Here is a 20,071-nt window from a genome sequence, read left to right on the forward strand (position 1 = left end):
CTACATATCTGTGAATCTACATTCGGAACTACAAAATACTGATGTATCAAGATTAACTATTAACAAAATAGCTAAAATGTCAGTAAAAAGTTGTCATTGAATTGTGTTCCTGTATATAGTGGGGAAAATAAGTGAAAATAGCAGAACAAAGCAAAATGTGTAAGATTTGTGAGCTAAACTTCATAACCTTTTTGTTACATTAATTGATAAGAAGTCCTTAAAACACTCACAATGCCATTTTGCTTAATACAAGTATGATTTATTTTGGGAGTGTATATACTGTTAGATCTTTCACCAACAGAAACATTTTTTTAATTTAACCTTTTTAAATTACATCTGTGAAGATATGCTTTATTATTTTGTGGTTATCTGATCCAGGTACTGTAGGTCAGAAATGCCTTAATCTCATTTCCATATTATAAAGTATAATTTGTTTCTACCAAATTGATGATCAATCTCTGTAAGATACATAATAGGTTGTTGAAGTTTTCTTACCCTTATGAAAATGTTTAAGTGTTTCTGTTGGAATGCTTAAAGAAGCTTATTGTTTTTTATACAGAACTGAGACATTTCTGTAGAAACCTGGATTTAGAAGTTATTTTTGTAATGGTAGTTATGATGGTAGCCTACAATAACAGTACAATTCATGGCTTAATGTTTGTAGCAATATTGATACTGTGAAAATTATATATCCAGTCAACACTAAATACTGTACAGTAACGTTGTACAGTACATAAATATTTGTAATAATCTTAAAGTTTTTTTTCCTCTGTATTTTATTACAATTTTCTTTGGTCCCACCTCTCTGCTATAAAAATGAATACTGATTCCCAGGTTAAGATACAGTACTTGCTCTGAATGTCTAGAGCTTTTTGTGTACTCATATGCATGTGTAATATGTGGCTCTGCATTGAAGACAAGTTTAAACACCATGGGAAGCTATTTTTTAAATCCAGGGAGAACTGCTTTTGGGTGGATTGGTCCGGTTTAAACCATTTCAAACACATTTTGTTTTGTGTTGACTTTCTGACTTCACTGTACACTTCTGAGCTCAACAGATATGGTCTTTATCTTTAATGAAGTATATTACACTTGATTCGAAAGTTCTTTCTGATACCATGCTTTAATAAAACATTTATCATCTTCTCCTTTTCAGCTAAAACACTTTAACAAGCCTTCCTCTTATGGAGGGTGTAGATTGGGCTCTGTTGAAGCTTTGTGGTCAGGTGAGACCAAGGTTATATTGTCTATGAAACAAGCCATGCCACACAGCTTTCAAATAAGTGTTACACATATATTCTTTAAAAAGGAAGTCACAGAGTCCTCAGGTTAGAGTGTCTTGTGGGAATATTTGTGTCCTGGGATAGAGTGAGCAGTGTAAGGCTGTACAGGCTCTGTATTGTTAACTATTGATGTTGACTTTATATTCTATACTGCCAATAAACCTATATTATTTTAAAAGATCAAGTCTCATGTTTCTGTTTCTGAAGTGCACTATGCTTCTTTTTTAGAATTCTTCCCTACCTTTAGCAATGTCTTGCAGAAATGCACATATAAATGTATTTTTGTTCAGTTTTCCAGGGCTAACTGTAATGAAGACACTCTCCAGTTTCCTTACTGCCTTTTAATATCGTTATTACTGTATGTACAGTGTAAAATTACATTGGATCGGGTACAAATTAATTTATGTATAAACTGCTACGGATGCAAACTTTTCTGGACTTTTATGCATAACAGACATAAACTAAAAGTACACTTAGTTTGGATATTGCTGTGCTTGCTGCACCATCACTGCGGTTTAAGTGGTATATCGTAACGCTCACAGGATCAGAGTAACTCAGCAGATTCTAAATTACCTGCCTGCTATCACGATGGTGGGGTAAACATGTCATTAAAGTAAATTGCCATTGCTAACTTTAACGCCCTGCACACCACAAATGTGGTAGTTACTGGTGTTAAGAGACACAGTATTGCAGCTGCAATGTACTTTTCTATTTCCGAAAAGATAGTACTTCCATTTTGATGAGTCCCACTAAATGGCATTATACTATGAAACTCCTAAAACAATTGAATAGAAGGAAGTGCTCGTCATTGACTTTTTCCCCTGAAGGCGCATTTCCTCTTCAAGCCTTAACTTTGCTCATCGTAATTTAGTGGAAGCGTGAAACTGTAGTACAAGTAAAATGGATACCTTGTTTTTGACTGCGATATTATTTTGCCTGATTTTTACTAGGACAGGTAAGTAATGCGCTTTGCTGTGTCCTTTCTAATCCTGTAGTTTTCAACCTGGAGCCGGTTTCGAAAACGTGCTTTGATGGTTGATTAGAGTTTGCCAAATCCTAACGGAAACCTATCCTGGTTTTCATCTTTACACAATGGCAATGAAATTGGGCCAACATACTTGATTATGTTTATGTTATTTCTTATTAAAACAAACATTAAAATGTCTAATTACGCTGCTGGGTATCTGCTGATTTCCATAAATCGATTTTAAATTTATGCATCTTTGTTTACATGGTGTAGTATGTTATGCTAACAACGTACACTTACTGTAACATTGTCTTGGTATCATGATAACATCATTATTTCAGAATAGATCCAACGGTTGTTATTAGTGGTCTATATGTTTTCTGAAACGCAGATGCTTTATTATTCTTATACTTGGGTTTGTTTTTTCTTTATAATTTTCCTTAAGATGGGAATTAGTTACTGTTTTACAGCTATAAATGTGTATAATGTATAAACCTGCATTGTTTTTACACGAATAATCCTACTAACTGCTTTGGAAAGATACTGTATACTGAAACAAAATAACACCGAACTTTAAGGTGAGACATACGAACTAAAGTGGTTTATGCTTGTGAAATGATTTTTGATGATGTGTAGTATGCTGAAATTGCTGAACACTTTTATACAGTACAGAATGTACAGTACATAGTATAGATACAGTACCTTGATTTTTTTTTACCATCGTAATAGTAAAACTTCCCATTAAGTTAAACAATGTAACTTTTAAGTAGTACATTTTTAACCTAACGTAAATATTATCTTATTAATGCAGTTACGCAGATCAATCATAATAATTTATTATATTAAAATGTTAATGTAAAATGTTAGTAATTTATAGTTCTGAATGAAAGGGGGTTGTGCAAATTCTTCTGCTATTATTGTGCAACCTTATATAATTCGTGAATTATTAATAGAATTATTATTACTCTTAGTAATTACGTTTTTTATTTGTAGAGGAGTTCCTAATTGCCCACACATCAAAAAGGCTATGTCTCTCGACACTTGACAAGGCTGTAGTCCTTGTCCAGTGCAACGTGACCAGTCCCTATCAGCAGTGGACGTGGACAAACGACTTGAAACTTCTCCACCTTCAGTCCTCCTTGTGCTTGTGGTTCAACTTGAGTAGCGATCTTCCTCGTCACGCACGCTTAGCCGCCATTGGCAGATGTTCCAGCGCACCTGGCTGGAAGTGCTACGACGACAATGGGACTTTCGGGGTCGTCGACCGTCCGCTGTTCCTCAAGAAACAGGGCCTGCGAGTGGTCCTCAGGGGAGAACAGAGGTATTCTAACTGGACTAAGTACGAGGTCGAATCTGGAAGGAAAATAATCACGGGAAGTCTATGTGCAAAGAAAGGTGAGAGGTTTCATTTCTTATGCACTGGCAGCGGCGGTGAGAGTGGGCGGCGAAGTAAACATTTAAATCTTAAGGTTAAACACGCAACATCGTTGAAGGCGATTGCTTTTGGTGCAATATAAATGTCGCGCTTGTGACCTACCAGGCACGAAAAACTACGCGTTCTGAACACTTGCCAAAATGAGAGAAGTACTGTGGTTCCCCGCCTTACATCAGCGGGATGCGCCTGAACATCTGTGGAAATAATTTGTTTCATTTTCGGCAAGAAGGGGAAAGAGAATAGTGATTACGGCAAGTACCGTGTGATAGTGAATATTCTAAAATCTTTCAGTGGCTTGGCTTTTTTTTAAGTTGGTCTAAATGAAAGTAAAGGATATTACTTTTGATACCCATTTCCCTGCACATTGTGCTTAGGGATTTGACCGACCCAAACACAGGCACAGGAATTTCGTAAGCAATCTCTCCTCTTCCTGGCAAATTTGGCAGTACTGAGACCATGGCTGACAAGTTCATCCACCCTGTCTGTGATAAGTAATGCAAAGTCCTGCATTCTACTGTTCTAATCACTAATCAGACCTCTATGAGAGGTGACCGTCTTATTTTGACCTCTTCGCATCTAAGCTCCTCTCGGAACAATTAGATTGAGATACCCGATGTGCCTTATTCACTTTGAATTGCCAAATACACCTTTTAGTCATACAGTATACCTTGTAATGGTAGAAAAAAGGTTAACCATTCCCTAGTTGTACCCATTTTCAGATGAAGTATAGAACCTAGTGTAGAGTCATCTCAGTTTTAATCTCATTTTTAGTTTGGCATTTGAGTGTTGATCTCAGAGGAACTCAAGCTGGTGATACTAACTTAATTCTTTCCCCAGGAGAGACACTACTGGCTCAGACATCTTTATTGAGAAATTAAAACAAACACCTAGTTGTATTTTGTACATTCTGTACAATATGATGCCATTGCTTTACTTTTTTATTTCATTTTAAAGAGCAGCAGGTTCTGAAACATCCATCAGGTTTATTGTTTTGTGGGTTATGCCTGTCAGAAAAATCCCTTGGTTAGATCCTACAGAATTCTGTTTGCACACATTCTCTACAACATACAGTAAATAGTTTGGATTTAATTGTTTGTAAAACCTCAGTGGGACTGTTATGTCTAAAAAATGCAAAACAGAGATTCTGTTTTTAAATCACGCAACTACAATTTAGTGTTTGTCAAACATATCCTCATATTTGCTTCATCCTGAAAAGGTTTTGGTTTTTAAAGTTTTATTGGACTGTTGTTGACAAAACATTCTCTTATTACAATTATTCTCTTATTATAAACATTCTTTATTAATTCGGTCCAGTTTGATTTCTCTTCATCACCTGCTGTATAACAATGCTGTAAAACCATCTGAGGTATACCCCCACTTTTTTTCAACTGACATAGGTGTAAAGGCTGTGTTAAACCACAGTTCTAGCTAACTTGTGAGAAGAATTTGCCTTTGGATAATAGTTCTGGGCCTTGATATACAGTATTTTTATCTTTTGCGATAGATTGCTCTTTTCAGTGCAATATAAACATTTTATGTAATAAAGCCAGATTAAATAACAGCTCACCATAACAACCAATTATTCAGTAGCTGTAGCGATGTGCGTACTCTGGATTTAAAATAGTTTGATTTGATCTTTTCTGGATTTTTCTGTCTTGGATTTACAAGGGCATCAGGTCACCTTTTTTTACAAGAAATTTGCTTTTTATTACCTGTATATTTTGTGGCAGGTACTTTTTGTTCTAAATTTCTTGGTGTCAGCATGATGAGAGAGATGCTACTGAATATTTGTAGTATTTGTAATAGGTTGTTTTGAACTGGCTGTCCTCTGTATTGGTTAGACCCCATTACAGTACTGAAGAATTGCTGGTTAAAATGGAGAACCATCTGCTCCAGCACTCTTGTTATTTACAGCTTTCTCTCAATATGTAGGTTTTTTTCACTTTGGAGAAATTGTGTGGGGTGAATGGCATTTTTTGTCTATTTTTTCTGTTTTCTTTATGGAGTTCAAACTATTCCTGGGGTTAAAATTAATTATGAGTCCTTATATGGGACTAAGTATTTGAACCACTGTTCCTTTTGCAGATATTATTCACCATCATGGTTTTCACTTTGACTCATATGCTGATAACACAATGAAACATTTGGGGATTTTTCAACAGCTGACTATATTCTGCATAATTGACAAAGAGTTGTAGAAATCTGTACATTTTCCTCAACATAATACTGGAAAATGGATTTTCATCTCAGCTTTATTCATATTCTGCCTCCATAGCCTTTTGACATATCCTGTGGCTTTTTTGTACTTTGCCTAAACTCCACTAACGGTATATAAATCTTGATGGTAGTACAGTATTTGTTATACAGAAGAAAAGCTACTTGTGTAACAGTACTTTACAACACCCTCACCACCAATACACATGGAATCCAGGAGAGATATCTAAAAATCAGCATCTTCCTGAAGAAGAGAAAGCTACTGTTTCACCCAGGTTAAGGGTGGTAGAACACAGCTAAAAACAAACTCCAAACACATGTGAGTCTGCTTTGGTCTTTATCTGTGCAAGAACAAGCCAGAAACTATCAGATAAACTCAAGTGTCTGCTAAGGACAGCAATAACTATTGGCAGTTTTGAACCACTGTATTAAAAGTACTTTCAGATATTCATATTGACTTATTTTTCATCAGAATATCTGGCTGAGTAAAAGAGTGCAAAAAGCACTCTTCTAGGCTGTGTTTCTAGATTGCATTTCTAGATATGAAATGCCAGATATGAATGCATTTAAAGGATTTTATTTGTGAGAAACTGCATAAGTATTCAAAAGAAAATAAAAAGCTTCCAAAGGAATCAAACTGGCGCAGGCTCTGGTAATTGGTTTCATGATAATGTTTCAGTTCAGATATGTATTATGTAAGAGGGGTGGCTTCATCTACTACAGGTATGTTTCCCTCATAATATTAAGAGAGAGAGAGAGATCACTTTATTAGACATATACAATTTTTGCATTAGGAATTTGTCTTTTCACATACCCCAGCTTGCTCTCCATGAGACACAGACACACAAACAGGGAGAGAAGCTTGGGAAGCTTACTGTATATTTAGTTTATAAAAAAACTTCTATGAAGAGCAATGCAAAACAATGAATTAAAAAATACAATTTGGAATAAGGTTAGATATGAGATGTACCGTTATCAACATTGGTGGGACCAATTGCAGCTTATTAGTGAGCCCTTGTAATGAACTTGGTTGTAAAGAGTGATGGAGATCTGATACCCTTTCCAGTCTCCTTAAGTTTGAATATTTCTGCTCATACAGTATGCTTGCAGGTACAGTATCTGTAGTAGAGCAGCAGAACGTGTCTGTCTTGGCTCTGGGGATCCCAGTGTCTTCTGATGTTTGTTTTAGCTGAAATCTCAGTCACTTACTTCAGTCTCCTATCACCTAATTCCTCCTCTGACCTGACATTTTAAATTGGATATAGCAGAGGGGAGGTTACCTATGAAATGTTATCATAATTCCAAGTGTGTGCTTTGTAAATAAAAATACAAAGTTACAATTAAAAGCCCAGCTAAGTAGCTGGTCTCAGGTGAAGTGTAAACAAAAAGACCCTAGGATTGGTTCTAGCAGATCAGCAGTCTTTGGTCTCTTAGGTCTCTCCGCAGAAATTTAATGTGGAAGGCAACACAGCACAAAATGTGTTTTATGCGTTACGTGTGGTCTACATTATGTTAAAACTAATAATTAACAGTTCGGCTCCAATTGTGTAGCAAGATGAAATCATGGACCCTTTGAGCGTTTTGTATTAGTGGAAGGTTTGTCTAAATTGATACAGTATGCCGGTGTTGGATTAAATTAGTTACTGTATTTTACTTTTCCGTGTCAAGCTTAAAAACAGAACACAATTTAACAAGTGTTTTTATCTTTTTCAGGTCTTGCTGCAGAAAGAACTACACCAATTGTGTCTACACCTGTTGGTACAACAAGTACTAGTACAACTAGTACAAGTACTAGTACAACTATTACAACAAGCACTAGTACAACTAGTACAAGTACTAGCACAACTAGAACAACAAGCACTAGTACAACTAGTACAAGTACTAGTACAGCTAGTACAAGTACTAGTACAGCTACTACAACTACGAGTACAAATTCCCAAATACCTGTACATAGCACCACTGCAGCAACTATTATGAGCACAACTACAAACCAAAGGAAAGCTGATATTACTGCTACAGTTACAGAGCCTAGCACTGCTCCCAGTACAGATATATTACATACAGATAAAGCTATAACACTCACTGCAACCGCTAGTACAGGATTGCAAAGTTCTACCACATTAACGGTCACCAGCACAGATCTAACTGAAAACAGTATTTTGACCACAGGTTTGACTTTTGTTCCCCCTAATAATCTGATTTCTACTGAGACACAAACTGTTACATATGTGGTCTCTGAAAGATTTGTTACAACGAGTCCTGAAACTGAACCTATCCATACTACAACTTCCTTTGTTACAACACAACCTACTGGGCCAGCAACTGACTCCACCACTGTCACAACTGAACAGGTGGGTACGGACTGAGATTTGATGGTGGATGGGGTGACTTATTAGATAGCAGAGAACACTAATTACTAGTATCATCCACACAATCAAAGAACAGATCCTTAAGAATTGATTATCAGTGCTCATGGCATAACTTTTATTATTCTCTCTCTTATGTGTGTATGCCAAAGTTATGCAAGAATAAAATTCCAAGCATAGCTATTAATTCTTACTGTATGTTTCCTCAACTAGTTATGGCAAACGTATATACAGACAACAGATATACAGTAAATACAGAAAATCAGAAAACATAATTTTGCATCCTCGTACTATAAGTGTTTTTATTTTATTTTGTATTAAAATATTTAAAACCTAAGTAGTGAATACATTGATTATTGGTTATTGATAATGTGTTGTAGACTGCTAATAGATTTATATTTACTTATTTAAAAAGGAAACTACTGTATACTATTATATATTTCATACCACAGTGTAGCATGAAGACTGAATGTGAGAAAGATCCTGGAATATTTCTGTAGCCAGTTGAAACAGGTGATGCTCATGCTATGAATATGCTATTCTGCATGATCATGTGATATTTCAACATCAGACTATTGATCTTAACACCCTGATAGCATCATTACGGTATCACAATAGTGTATTCAGTTCATATACTTTTAAATTAAGTTGATCTGTCTACAAAGTAGAGCAGTTAAAATCCTCTCAAAGTTCTGTAACAGGTTTTGATTTGTTGGAAAGCTACAGAGAGGTATTTGGACTTGCCCCTTTTTCTGCACACTGTTTCAGTCATTGGCTACGACTTCTGCTCTATAATATAAATGTTGTCAGCATTGATGTGATTAGTAAGTTCATTTTTTAGGAGAGCGATTCTGATTATTACTTTTCAAAACAAAAAAAAAACCTTCTTCATATCAACTGCATCTGTAGATGAGCATTTAATTTCATGAAAGATAAGAGTGTTTCCCTGGGATGTGCTTTCTCCAGCTCCTGTCAGTATTATAATTGTACCTCAAGTCATGATACTTTTTATAATATTTTTTGGCAAGGTAATTACTTTTTTTTTGTTGAGCCACACCGTTGTATCTGTAATAGTCATGATCTGCGTGAGTTAAACACTTTTTGTCTCCGTACGTTTTGTTTTCCTTTTGATAAAAGCCAAGTCCAGTTTTTTTTTAAATGTCAGGAAATGTTGGAAAAAGTATCTGGGAGCAGCAGCAGAGGCTCTTATTTAAGCACATCCGGCCTCTCCTAGGCTCCCTTCCGTTCTGTTCTCCTTTTATAGATTACGCCTTTGAAGAAATATGTTTTAAAAATGAAGAGTTCAAACAATACCCAAAGTACAGAGTCTGTAGTCTTGTTTGCATTTAATGCAAGTTAAGTTAACCCACACACCTAAAAATATTAAATTAAAGAAAGTTTAGCTTATATTTGTCTCTTTGTCTACACATACAGTATTGTTTAAGCAGTAGATGTGAGGAGCTGAAAGTTTTGTGTTTTTTGTTCGGTTAGAACAGTCTGACCTAATCAAATTATTGTTTCAATTCAACGCCAAACTTAGGAAGTGTAAAGCTGTAGTTGAGAAACTTAGGGTTTTTCCCTTGTAGTGGTGTACTTCTATTTAAAATACACTCTGTGTAAAACATTTGACTGCATTCTCTACACCAGGTATGTGCAATGCAAGTTCAGTACAGGTGTGAGCATTGCAGGTTTTTTAAGAAACAGAAACAAGATTAAAGTAATATATTTTAATGATAAATAGCATATTTTGGGAAACAGCTGGTGACTTACTGTACTGTATATAATATTTTGGTGCAAAAAGCAATAATCATGTTTATTTATTCAGCACTGTTGAAATGGTTGTTTTTAGTATATTTTTGCATTTATTCACTTAAAAGTTTCAGGCTTAAGGTACGAATTGAAATAAAGTGTAGATATCAAGGGTTCTGTGATAGAATTAATACCCCATTATCAGGAGTACCACAACAGCTAATAAAACAACTTGTTCAATAACCTTTACATCTGCTTTGTTGATAACCTATGCAGTATACAGTACATTGCAGTTTCTATTGCTGATTAAATATCTATTGCTCGATAAAGAATTGTTGCATATTTTAAGCTACTATTAATTTAACTTAATTAAATATTAATTTAAAATCTTCATTATAATTCTTGCTATACTGAGTATAGGCTAAAGTTTTGAATAATGTTTAAACTAAAAATAATGATTAGAAGATTGAGCCGTTGCTTAAGAAAAACATCATATTTTGAATCCGAATCGTCCGCATTTTGGCATTTTTGATTGGAAAAGGAACCATTTGAAATGCCTTAAAAGACATGTACAGAAAATACGGGAGGTATCTCGTAGTGCACAAAATGACTTAAAGAAGACAAAGAAATTGGTCTCCAGAGAAAGTGAGAGACAGGAAGGAAAGAAGGGTGGGACACGAGAGAGCGTTGGAATAGCAGCTGAAGAATGGCTGCAGGTACTGGACTTCTAGAGAAGTGAAAGTCTAAAGCTGTTCTTTTTAATTAAGACGTTACGAGAAATTAACGAGGGGCTCTGTGGGCAAGACCTGGATGCCAAAATTAGATTAGACAACAGAACTGAACTCTAATAACTTTTGAAGGAGGAAAAAAAAACGGCTTGATCTCAAGAAAAATTACTATTTTTTTTTCCGAGTATGGAAACTGAATTTATCATTCGAAGGCGTTGTCTTGGTGCGCAATTGGCGATCCCAGGTCTGGATTAATAATTTGGAAAGAGCCGAGGAAATTCACTCTTGATTGAGGAAGTGAATGAAAGAGACTGTAGAGAGTACAGTATCACAATGGCAGCGTGGGAATCGCAGGAGGCTGCGAGCTGTATTTACTTATCAAATGCCCACCAGCATGCTCGTTAAATGCCGCAATTATAGATACCAACACGTTTCTGAAGAACCGTCGTGTCTTGTTTTATTAGTCTAAAATCAGAAACTGGATTCATCGTAGCTGGGAAAAGTTTGCACTAATTTCAATTACATGTCTTTATATCTATTTTTTATGGAGAGATATTTTAACAGTTAAGTTATTAATTCTATAGTGTAGATGCTGTTTCGAGGTATAAAATCATTATTTATTGAACTGGTAAAGGATACTTTAAAACTACTGAAATCGCAATGCTGAGATGTGAAGCTGGTTTTCTAATAGGCCTGCTTTTTGTAGCATCGACTTTTCTCCAGGTGAGGAAAATATGATTGTACCTGTCTGATTAGCCTGCTCTTTGCTTTTTACAATATTTTATAATTGAACGAATCTTTATAGTAAAAAAAACGGGTAGGTTGAATTGAAATAAGGACTAATTTATTGAATAATATATAATCTAAATTCCATAGAAAGTTCTTAATTTAATAATTATATGGCTGTTTTTCCGTTTGTTTAACAACTTCTTTTTTATTTTGTGTTCCAGTACTGGACTACAGAAGCTGTGCGCTGTACTGTAAACCTAACTGACACCACTGTTTTCAACGACTCTGTTTTGCTCAAATGGATATCCTCTGCCGAATCGTGCAATTTCAGTGTTGTTTATGCACACAACAATTCAAAAATCTCGGACTGCATTCGAGACGTGGGATACGATTTCAGCTACGAATGCGAGGTTAGGGGATTGAAACCTGGTACTTTGTACCACCTGGGAGTTCAGTCAGTCACAGAGCGGACCAACATATCAGTTCAAACCAGTAAGTGAATATAATTATCTACCTGAGCTAAAATTTTACCAGAATTGTGCTAACGTGTTGGGGACACTATTTGTTCCTTGGTTACGTTTGCTTTTTACTTTTCATTAACAATACCAGCGTTATTTTATTTCCAGCTGTCAACGGTTAATGTTTTTAATTTTAAAAAATGTAAGTTTGTACAGTATGTACAGCATACAAGTACAACGAATTTTTAACTTGTTTGTTGGTACAGCAGTTGGATGTTTCCCCTTATTATAATAAAAAGAAACCGTAACATTTTTAAAACAAAATTAAAACATCTGAATCTTTATTAAACAATTGGCAAACTATTTGCCATCTTTTCTAACAGTTCGTGAAGGTTTTGCCTTATTACAATATAAAGTATGGTATGGTCATCGCATTTTTATTGGAGTATAAATTAAAGAAACTACAGTATTCTGTAAAAAGAACTGAAATCGTTATAAGCCCGGTCTTTTCCTTTGGGGGTTGTTGCAACGTTAATAATGATTTCAAAGCCGCGATGCATTGTGTCATTTCAGATCATAGATTTCAAATTGAATTTGTATTCTTTTTTAGGTTATTAAGGGTATTTGACTAGTGCTACTAATTAATATTAGTTATTGTATTTATACTTTTAAACTGCTTTCTACTCCGGATATTGATTTTTTTAAAAAACATTTTGTTTATTAGAATAAACTTGAAGGGTATAAGGTACAATAGTCATACTGTAACTGTGATGATTACTGTTACCTGAGAAGTTAACGATTTTGTGTAATCCTGTTTCATATACTATACTATGGCTTTGTACGCATATTATGTACTTTTATAAGCTACACTTTATGCTGTACTGTATATACTACGGATTTGATTAGATGTATTCTTGATTCCCTGCAGTATTGCATTGTTTTCTGATATTCTTTATAATATATATATAAGGAGCGCTCCTTGACATAGATTTGCAGTTTAGCTACTGTAAATGTGTGTGTATCCCAGTTTCTTTGAGCAGTTATGTTGATTTTTTGTCTTCAGTGGCCTAAAACTAAAACTTTAGTTGTTAGCATGAACTTTGGCGATACATTTGTGTGTGCCTTTAGACATGTCTGCAATAAAAGAGGTCATGTACTGTATGTGCTCTAGTGTTCCTACAAGTCACAACCAAACATGGTCATATAGCAGATTATAGTGAATGTACAGTACTGTTTTGAGAGAAAATACTGAGGTAATCAGAAGATCATCACTCTTTTACATAAAATTGAGACATACAGTAGCTCTCTTTTGCCTTTGTAGGTGCCAGAATTTAGTGAAAACCAGTCTTTTTTGTGTTCCTTGGCACACAGCAAAGTGCATCAGTTGTGTGTGAAGATGTCTTGATGATTTTGTGTCTCAGGTGTGATTTGGCTCTTTGAAAAGTGGATCACTTTGTTTGACATGTTTGCAGTTAGCCTCTCAGGGGAAATTTGTGTAAATCTGCTTTATCTTGTTTGCTAGTATAACGCATAAAGAAGGGAAGAAGCCATTTTGTGCTTTGACACCTGTACTAAATCTATAGGAATGAACAAAGTTCATGAGCCAGCTCATGTCTAGACATGGTTTGGACCAGTGATAACTACAGAAATTATGTCAGTGATGTTCACTGCTTTGTTGAAGTGTTGAAGTATTTTAAGAGAACAAGTATCTGCCAGGACTAGTTTTAACTGTTGCTTAATAATACCATTCCAAAATATAGTACTGTAGTTAATGCAGAATGCTTTGGAACACTATTCTGTATTGTTTTTATCATGGCAGAATACTTTTAAAAAGTGCAGTTCAAAAAGTTTTAAAATACCATGAAAATATGCCATTTTCATTTATCCTTCTTGGTTTTTTTTACATTCTCTTCCCATATCGTCTTCTGTTCTGTTGTTTAATCTTTATTTGAAGCTGTCTTATAAAAAAGTGAGCTGGTGTAAAGACCACTCAGTGTGACAAACTGCCTTCAGCGCTTTCAAAACCACTGTAAAACTATATTTCAGTCATTGCCATTTTGAAATAGAGTGGTAATGCAGTTATTGATAGAGCAGTTAGAAATATGCCTTTCACAGTCTGATAGATGCTGGATGCAGTCCAGAGGAGAAGTGTATAACAATGCTAGCATCTAATCTTAAGTGTTTGTTTCCAGACAGAACTCCCTCTACCCAGCCATTTCCCAGTCTCATTGTTCCTTTGTACGAACGGATGCAGCAGGACTAAATGTTTTGTTTTGTGGAGCAGATAGATTAGATAAAATATGCACTTCTGAACTTTACCTTCGAAGCACGCAACCAAAACATTGGTACTTACAGTACTCCAATGAAACACGCCCTCTTTGAAGTTAAATGTATTGGCTGGATTAATACACGATAGGTGATGCTACTATGAAATATGCTTTACCTTGGTTACAATACCACATAGCTTTGCAGTAACCTTCCAAAACTGTGAAAGCAAAGATGATAAAACAATCTGAACTTTTTTTAATTCAACAACAAAAGGAATAGGCACCAAAATAAAAAGAAGGTCAGTAGTGGTTATCTCATAGAGAACATTCACCCATAACTTAATAGTTCAAACAAAACATTTCCATATATTAAAGCAGCACATGTTCTAGATCATTTGTATTCATTTTAAATAAAGAAATGGATGATTTAGCAGAAATAAATACACATGGGTGAATCAGTGTCTCTGGTAGTATTAATTCTCACTGTTCCATCAATATTACGTAAAAAACACAAAGCTGGACAGACACGCTGCCTTAAGGGATATTAGGTAGTGCCCAGCTAGATTTCACAGGCACTTAGGTTTCTATCTCTTGGTTGAAAAGAGAAATTGGGGTGAGTACCCAGAAAGAGTGGGTGCAAGGTTGAATTCCACAGTCTGCCCCCTGCTGACTAAAAATTGAATCCACCTGACTGCAGTGCGAAACTGTTTATGATGGGCTGTCATTCCTTATTAATTGCATAAAGAAAACTGCAACAGGACTTAAGAAATTACAGACTCTACATCAGGAGAGTTCTGCATTTTGAAACCAAGTTCCTTTTTATGTCTAGCGTGAGACTTATTTCTGAAGTCGCGTGAACTTTTGTTTGAGGGAAACTCTTGCGGCTTATTGTGTGGCGTACGTTTCTTCTCATTGGGAGCTTTGAATTGTATTCAGTGCCATTGTGTTGAAAACTGAGCTGTCATTTACTTTTTCATGTGCTGCGGGGGTTTTTTTTTGTCGGAAGCTGATGAACTTTTGAGCAGCGAGGTCTTTTACAGTAGGGCGCCTTAGGAGGAAGCCATAAAGAAAGACTCAGGGTTCTCCGGCACGAACCAGTGGAGCTGGCTCAGCTGCTCCTCGGTATCTAAAGGTCTTGCTTTCTTGGGCTGTTTCCTGCGTGGCTCCTACTTACTCAGCACACACTCAAATGTCTCAGCTCCCTGAGAAAGCCTGTATTTTATGCTAAACAATTCTATCGCATTTGAGATCTTTTATAAAAAAGACAGAATAGAAAGGAAAAAGGAATAGGTTATTTTAACATAGGGTAAATTAGTGTATAGAAATTGCCGTAACAGTTCGGCTGTTCACTGTTCCTTTTCTACTTTTTTTTCCTCTTGCTTTTTTGTATCTTTTTGACCAGTTTTTAGATACCTATATACTGTATTCCCAATTTACAGCTGTTTTCTTATATTTGTTTTTTATGAACACTACACATTCGCAAATCAGCAATCAGAAAACAGAACAAAACAGCTTCAACTTCACCCTACCCTCTCACTCCCATCACCACTCAAAATGGTAACCCATACCTAAAGAGAACAAAAACGTAACCAAAAGGCCGTACTGCAGCCTATGGTTTTAATAAGAGAGATAAAGAATATGTAGAAATAATAATAGAAAGGAAAGAAGTCAACTGCTTACATATAACATTAGTAGTGCAGTGTTTTAAATAAGCAATCAGTTATAATAGATCGACCTAATCATCTTATACATGAAAGCATACAATATTCTGCTTCCACTTGATTTGGAATCACAGTGATCAGCTTTTGTTCCATTTGTGTTCAAGAACAAAGTTGCCCCTATCCATAAATATAGAATTTGATGTATTTTATAACCTTATAGATTATTTTACAATGTGCTAATACTGGTATAAATGGCAGAAAAGGTTATGGTAGCATCTATTGAGAGGAGCTGTTTATAGTGTGTGAGACATTCAGAATAGAGCAGCAGATTGGGATGGAGTGCTTTAGGAATAATAAATACAATCCTGAAGGGAAAGATGGTATTATGTCTCAGGAGTCTGGCCAGTGTCTGTTGCCTGTTGTTCATATAGAGATGTGTACAAAATGGATGCAGAAACACTAAATGGTTTGCCTGAGCTCTGAAAGCAAGGGTGATACAGAAGCTACAAAACAGCATGGAAAGATGAGTGGTTGGAAAGAAAAGACAGTGCAGAAAATAACACAAATCGATAAGAGAGCAAAGGAGTTTCTTATTACTTTATTGGAAGTGTGAAGAAACTCACATGACAGTGGAATACATGCAGTAAGACTTAATCATTGGTTAAGATATTCTTAACTGGAACCACAAGACAAGAGGGGACTCCTAGGAGGTGGGCAGATTAAAATAAAACGTTTCTAGGAGAGATATGAGTGTGAAGAGCAGAGGAACTTTGCAGAGGCCTTCAGCTTGAAGTGATAATGCTGATGAAATAAGTCAACTGCAACTCAGCCCAGGCAATGATAATGTTTTCTGTTGGGTATTGTAATAATTACATAAGATTTTTAGTCAAGTAAACACTGCTTTTACCTTTCACCATTCTTCCTTTTGTGATTTGTTTTCTTGATAACATACGTTTTGTAATCACTCTGGGAATCTCTGTTCCTCAATTAGCAGGGTTGTTCAGCTGAAATAAGCGTTTTCCTTTTTTGAAGGACTGGTGGGAAAATAGTTCAAGCAAGTCTGAAAGTGAATTAGCTGAATGACCATGTTGGATGCTGCTGATATGACAGCAGCAGGGTTACACGATTCCTCCAACCCTTGACAAGGAGTGATGAATCAGCAACATACTTGGGACTAAACATATTGGGAAACACTGATCAGTTAGCGTCGCCCAGCGTATTTCAATGCTGCCAGTTTTTAAGTTAAAAGTGTTCTACCACTAAACGACTAGCTGTCCAAAACTAAGCAAGTTACTGTACATCTCGGTGATCAAGCGGCAGTAGTCATAATAAAGTATAGCCAGCGCTGCACAAACACCTGCTGTGACACCAGGAAAAACAGATGGAAATTGGGTGTCTGGGCAGACACACAGAAATTTGATCTAATCAAAATATATCAACCGTATGTTGTTTTAGCCTTTTGTCGGCTAGCGTGTTATGAAAAAATGCTCCATCCTATTTGGAGGTTACTTCGCTGTATTTCATTTTTTGCTCTGATGTGTATATACAGTATATATTTAATTGATGGTCATAATATTTTTTTCTCCTTTCTAGACCCTCAAGAGCCTGCAAGGCTGATATTCCACCAGGAGAAGAGCAGCAATACGGGACTGCAGGTGTCATGGCCTCCGTCTCCTGGCAGGGTGGATTGGTATGAAGTCACTGTACGAGATAGAGACACGGGAGACACCCAGAGTGTTCGTATCGCGGGCGGAGGCGCCACGCAGACCAGCTTTTCCGACCTGGCTCCGGGCAGCCTGTACCATGTGAGCCTTGTGGCGTTAGCAGGAAACAAGACCTCAAGTCCAGTGCTCACCACTGCTTCTACAGGTAGAACTTCCATCCATCCTCATTCGACCTGCTTCGTCCAATTCAGGGTCGCCAGTTCAGAGCCAGAGCCTATCCTGGCAAGCAACAGGCACAGGGCAGGGTACACCCTGGATGGGACACCAGTCCATCACAGGGCAGACACAAACACAAAACACAGACAAGCACACTCACACCTCATGGCCCATTTTCCCAGAAGCCAATTAGTGTTTAAGACTGAGGGAGGAAAAAAGAGCACCTGGAGGAAACCCAAGTGGACACAGGAAGAACATACACTACAAACTCCACGCAGATCACATGCCAGGTCCAGAACTGAACTCACGAGCCTCAGCTCTGTGAGGCAGCAATACTAACCACTTCACCACTGTCTTTCCCCAGGTGCAAATGAGATATTTAAATTGTCACTAAGATATTCTCAAAGAATCTTCTGTCTTGTAGTCGGCAGAATATCTGTACATTTTTCCTTCATTGAGTTTCAGTTGATCAAACAGAAGATTTCTAACAAGTTGATGCAACTAAGAAAATAACAAGTGGGAGGTACCTTTGTAAAATGAAGCTTGGGTAGTGGTTATGGCCCCAGTTCAACAAGTAAATTCCATACTTGGCTTTCTAAATCACTAACTCTTGTCTGGATTTCCAAATCTAGATCTTTTTAAGGTTTAAAATCAGTTGGGGGGAGTACTCATATTATCAAGAAAAGGTTTATATATTGTTGACGGTTGAGTGCTTCTAAGAAGGTGTTCTGAAATTTGGCTTTGAAATAAGAAGTGGTTTAGGGATTTCCCTTCTTATAAGCTGGTTAAGGTCTTTCATGATTTCCTGTGACTATTCTATTGCTGGTAAAGTTGAAGAAATGCAAACAAATGGGAGGTCATAATGGCAATGAAATAAAGAAGATAGAGATAAAGCTAAAAAGAACAATGTTGTAAGCTAAGGAAATAGCAGTCTGGAAGGCAGAACATTGCATGGCTTATGAAGAAGCAAAATCGACCCCTCCTCTGTTACAGTACATTGTTGTTATTTTTTTCTTATGTTTGGTATTTTTTTTAGCTCACTTCAATCTAGCTAAAACAAATCAAAGAATGTGCCTTTATATAATTATATTGTTGTGGAAAATGTCTTTCAGTTGTGTATACTGTAAATACTCTGCACTGGTGACTTAAATAGAGCCATAGATATAAACATTTTTACACCTTTATGTCATGTTTACTACATAAGATTGTTTGCAATTCAGTTCGGGAAAAGCAAACATGTACAATAAAGGATTTAAAGTGACAGTTTATATTTAAAAACAATTTTATGTTAATACAATTTTTGGTTTTGAGCTGTGAATTATGGGATGATTTTGCAATCTCTGATAATACATTTTACTTCAACACACCTTAGGATTTGAAAAATCACCTAATGGCTGTTATAATATCTGGATATCCGAAAGGTATTAGAATAAAGTTCAAACACGGTGTGAAGGGTACCCTGACAGCACATTATGACTTGTGAGTCATAGTGTTTAAAGTTGTTGGCTTATTATCTATTTTCTGTCTAGTTCCCTCTGCAGTGAGTGACCTACAGCTCTCCAGAACCGTAGACAGTCTGACAGTGTCTTGGCAGCCAGGGTCTGGGAAGGTGGCTAAGTACAGGCTGCTACTCAGAGACCACAAGAGTCTTATTCAAAATCTGACCCTGGAGAGTCGCATTACCTCCTATTCACTACAGAATCTAATCCCAGGGCACTCCTACAACATCACTGTGGTTACAGAGGCTGCAGGACTACAAAATTACAGCTCCAAAGCAACCAGGACAGGTACTGTTTTAATCATTTCTTGTGACCTAAGTACCCTAACTAGATTTGAGTGTTTGTCACATACTGAGAATTACAAAGAAAGCTTCTATATACTGTAAACCTGAAATTTAGGTTGAAATGTATTTTATATTCCATCTGTGATCAATGCACTCACCACATCATGAAAATGACAACGGGTTGTTCAGGTAGCATTATAACCTGTCTTAACTAGCTATTTTTGGTAAAGAAACTTGTTAAATGCTTTTAAAAAAACAATAAGTTTTGTGTTCACAAATTGTTACCATGTGGCACAGACAAGATTCTCTTACTCCTGTCGATACAGTATATGAAATGAAAGTGTCTAACGGAAAAGCTATTTAATAGTGCAGAGTTGTGAATTCTTTGGTATTCTGTGTCAGGGAAAACTGGCAGGGTTCTGAAAATTTTTTAACCTGACGCTTAGGCTTTCGTTTAATGGAGTGCAGGTGCAAGGCCCTGGTGGATTCAGGGGACGCGTGTCTCCTAATGAACTTAATGTCCAGCTCTTTGTTTTAGTTTCCACACACCG

General features: G+C 36.3%; 1 protein-coding gene across 2 annotated transcripts in view; it reads left to right on the top strand.

Annotated features, from left to right (window-relative positions):
* The first annotated feature begins 2,168 nt into the window (after window positions 1-2,168).
* LOC148829347 (receptor-type tyrosine-protein phosphatase beta-like) overlaps window positions 2,169-20,071 on the top strand; it is a 59,210-nt gene continuing 41,307 nt past the window's right edge. Inside the window, exons 1-6 of one of the 2 annotated variants that reach the window (XM_088923621.1) lie at window positions 2,169-2,238; window positions 3,244-3,645; window positions 7,613-8,250; window positions 11,693-11,963; window positions 17,451-17,726; window positions 19,267-19,524. In XM_088923621.1, coding sequence (XP_088779747.1) covers window positions 2,184-2,238; window positions 3,244-3,645; window positions 7,613-8,250; window positions 11,693-11,963; window positions 17,451-17,726; window positions 19,267-19,524 — 1,900 coding nt within the window. In that variant the 5' untranslated portion in view covers window positions 2,169-2,183. Of the gene's footprint in view, window positions 2,239-3,243; window positions 3,646-7,612; window positions 8,251-10,743; window positions 11,466-11,692; window positions 11,964-17,450; window positions 17,727-19,266; window positions 19,525-20,071 lie in introns of those variants that run through there. The other variant, XM_088923620.1, reaches the window with a different exon arrangement.

This window comes from Atractosteus spatula, chromosome 8 (genome assembly GCF_055471065.1).
Source record: "Atractosteus spatula isolate fAtrSpa1 chromosome 8, fAtrSpa1.hap1, whole genome shotgun sequence".
Classification (NCBI taxonomy): Eukaryota; Metazoa; Chordata; class Actinopteri; order Semionotiformes; family Lepisosteidae; genus Atractosteus; species Atractosteus spatula.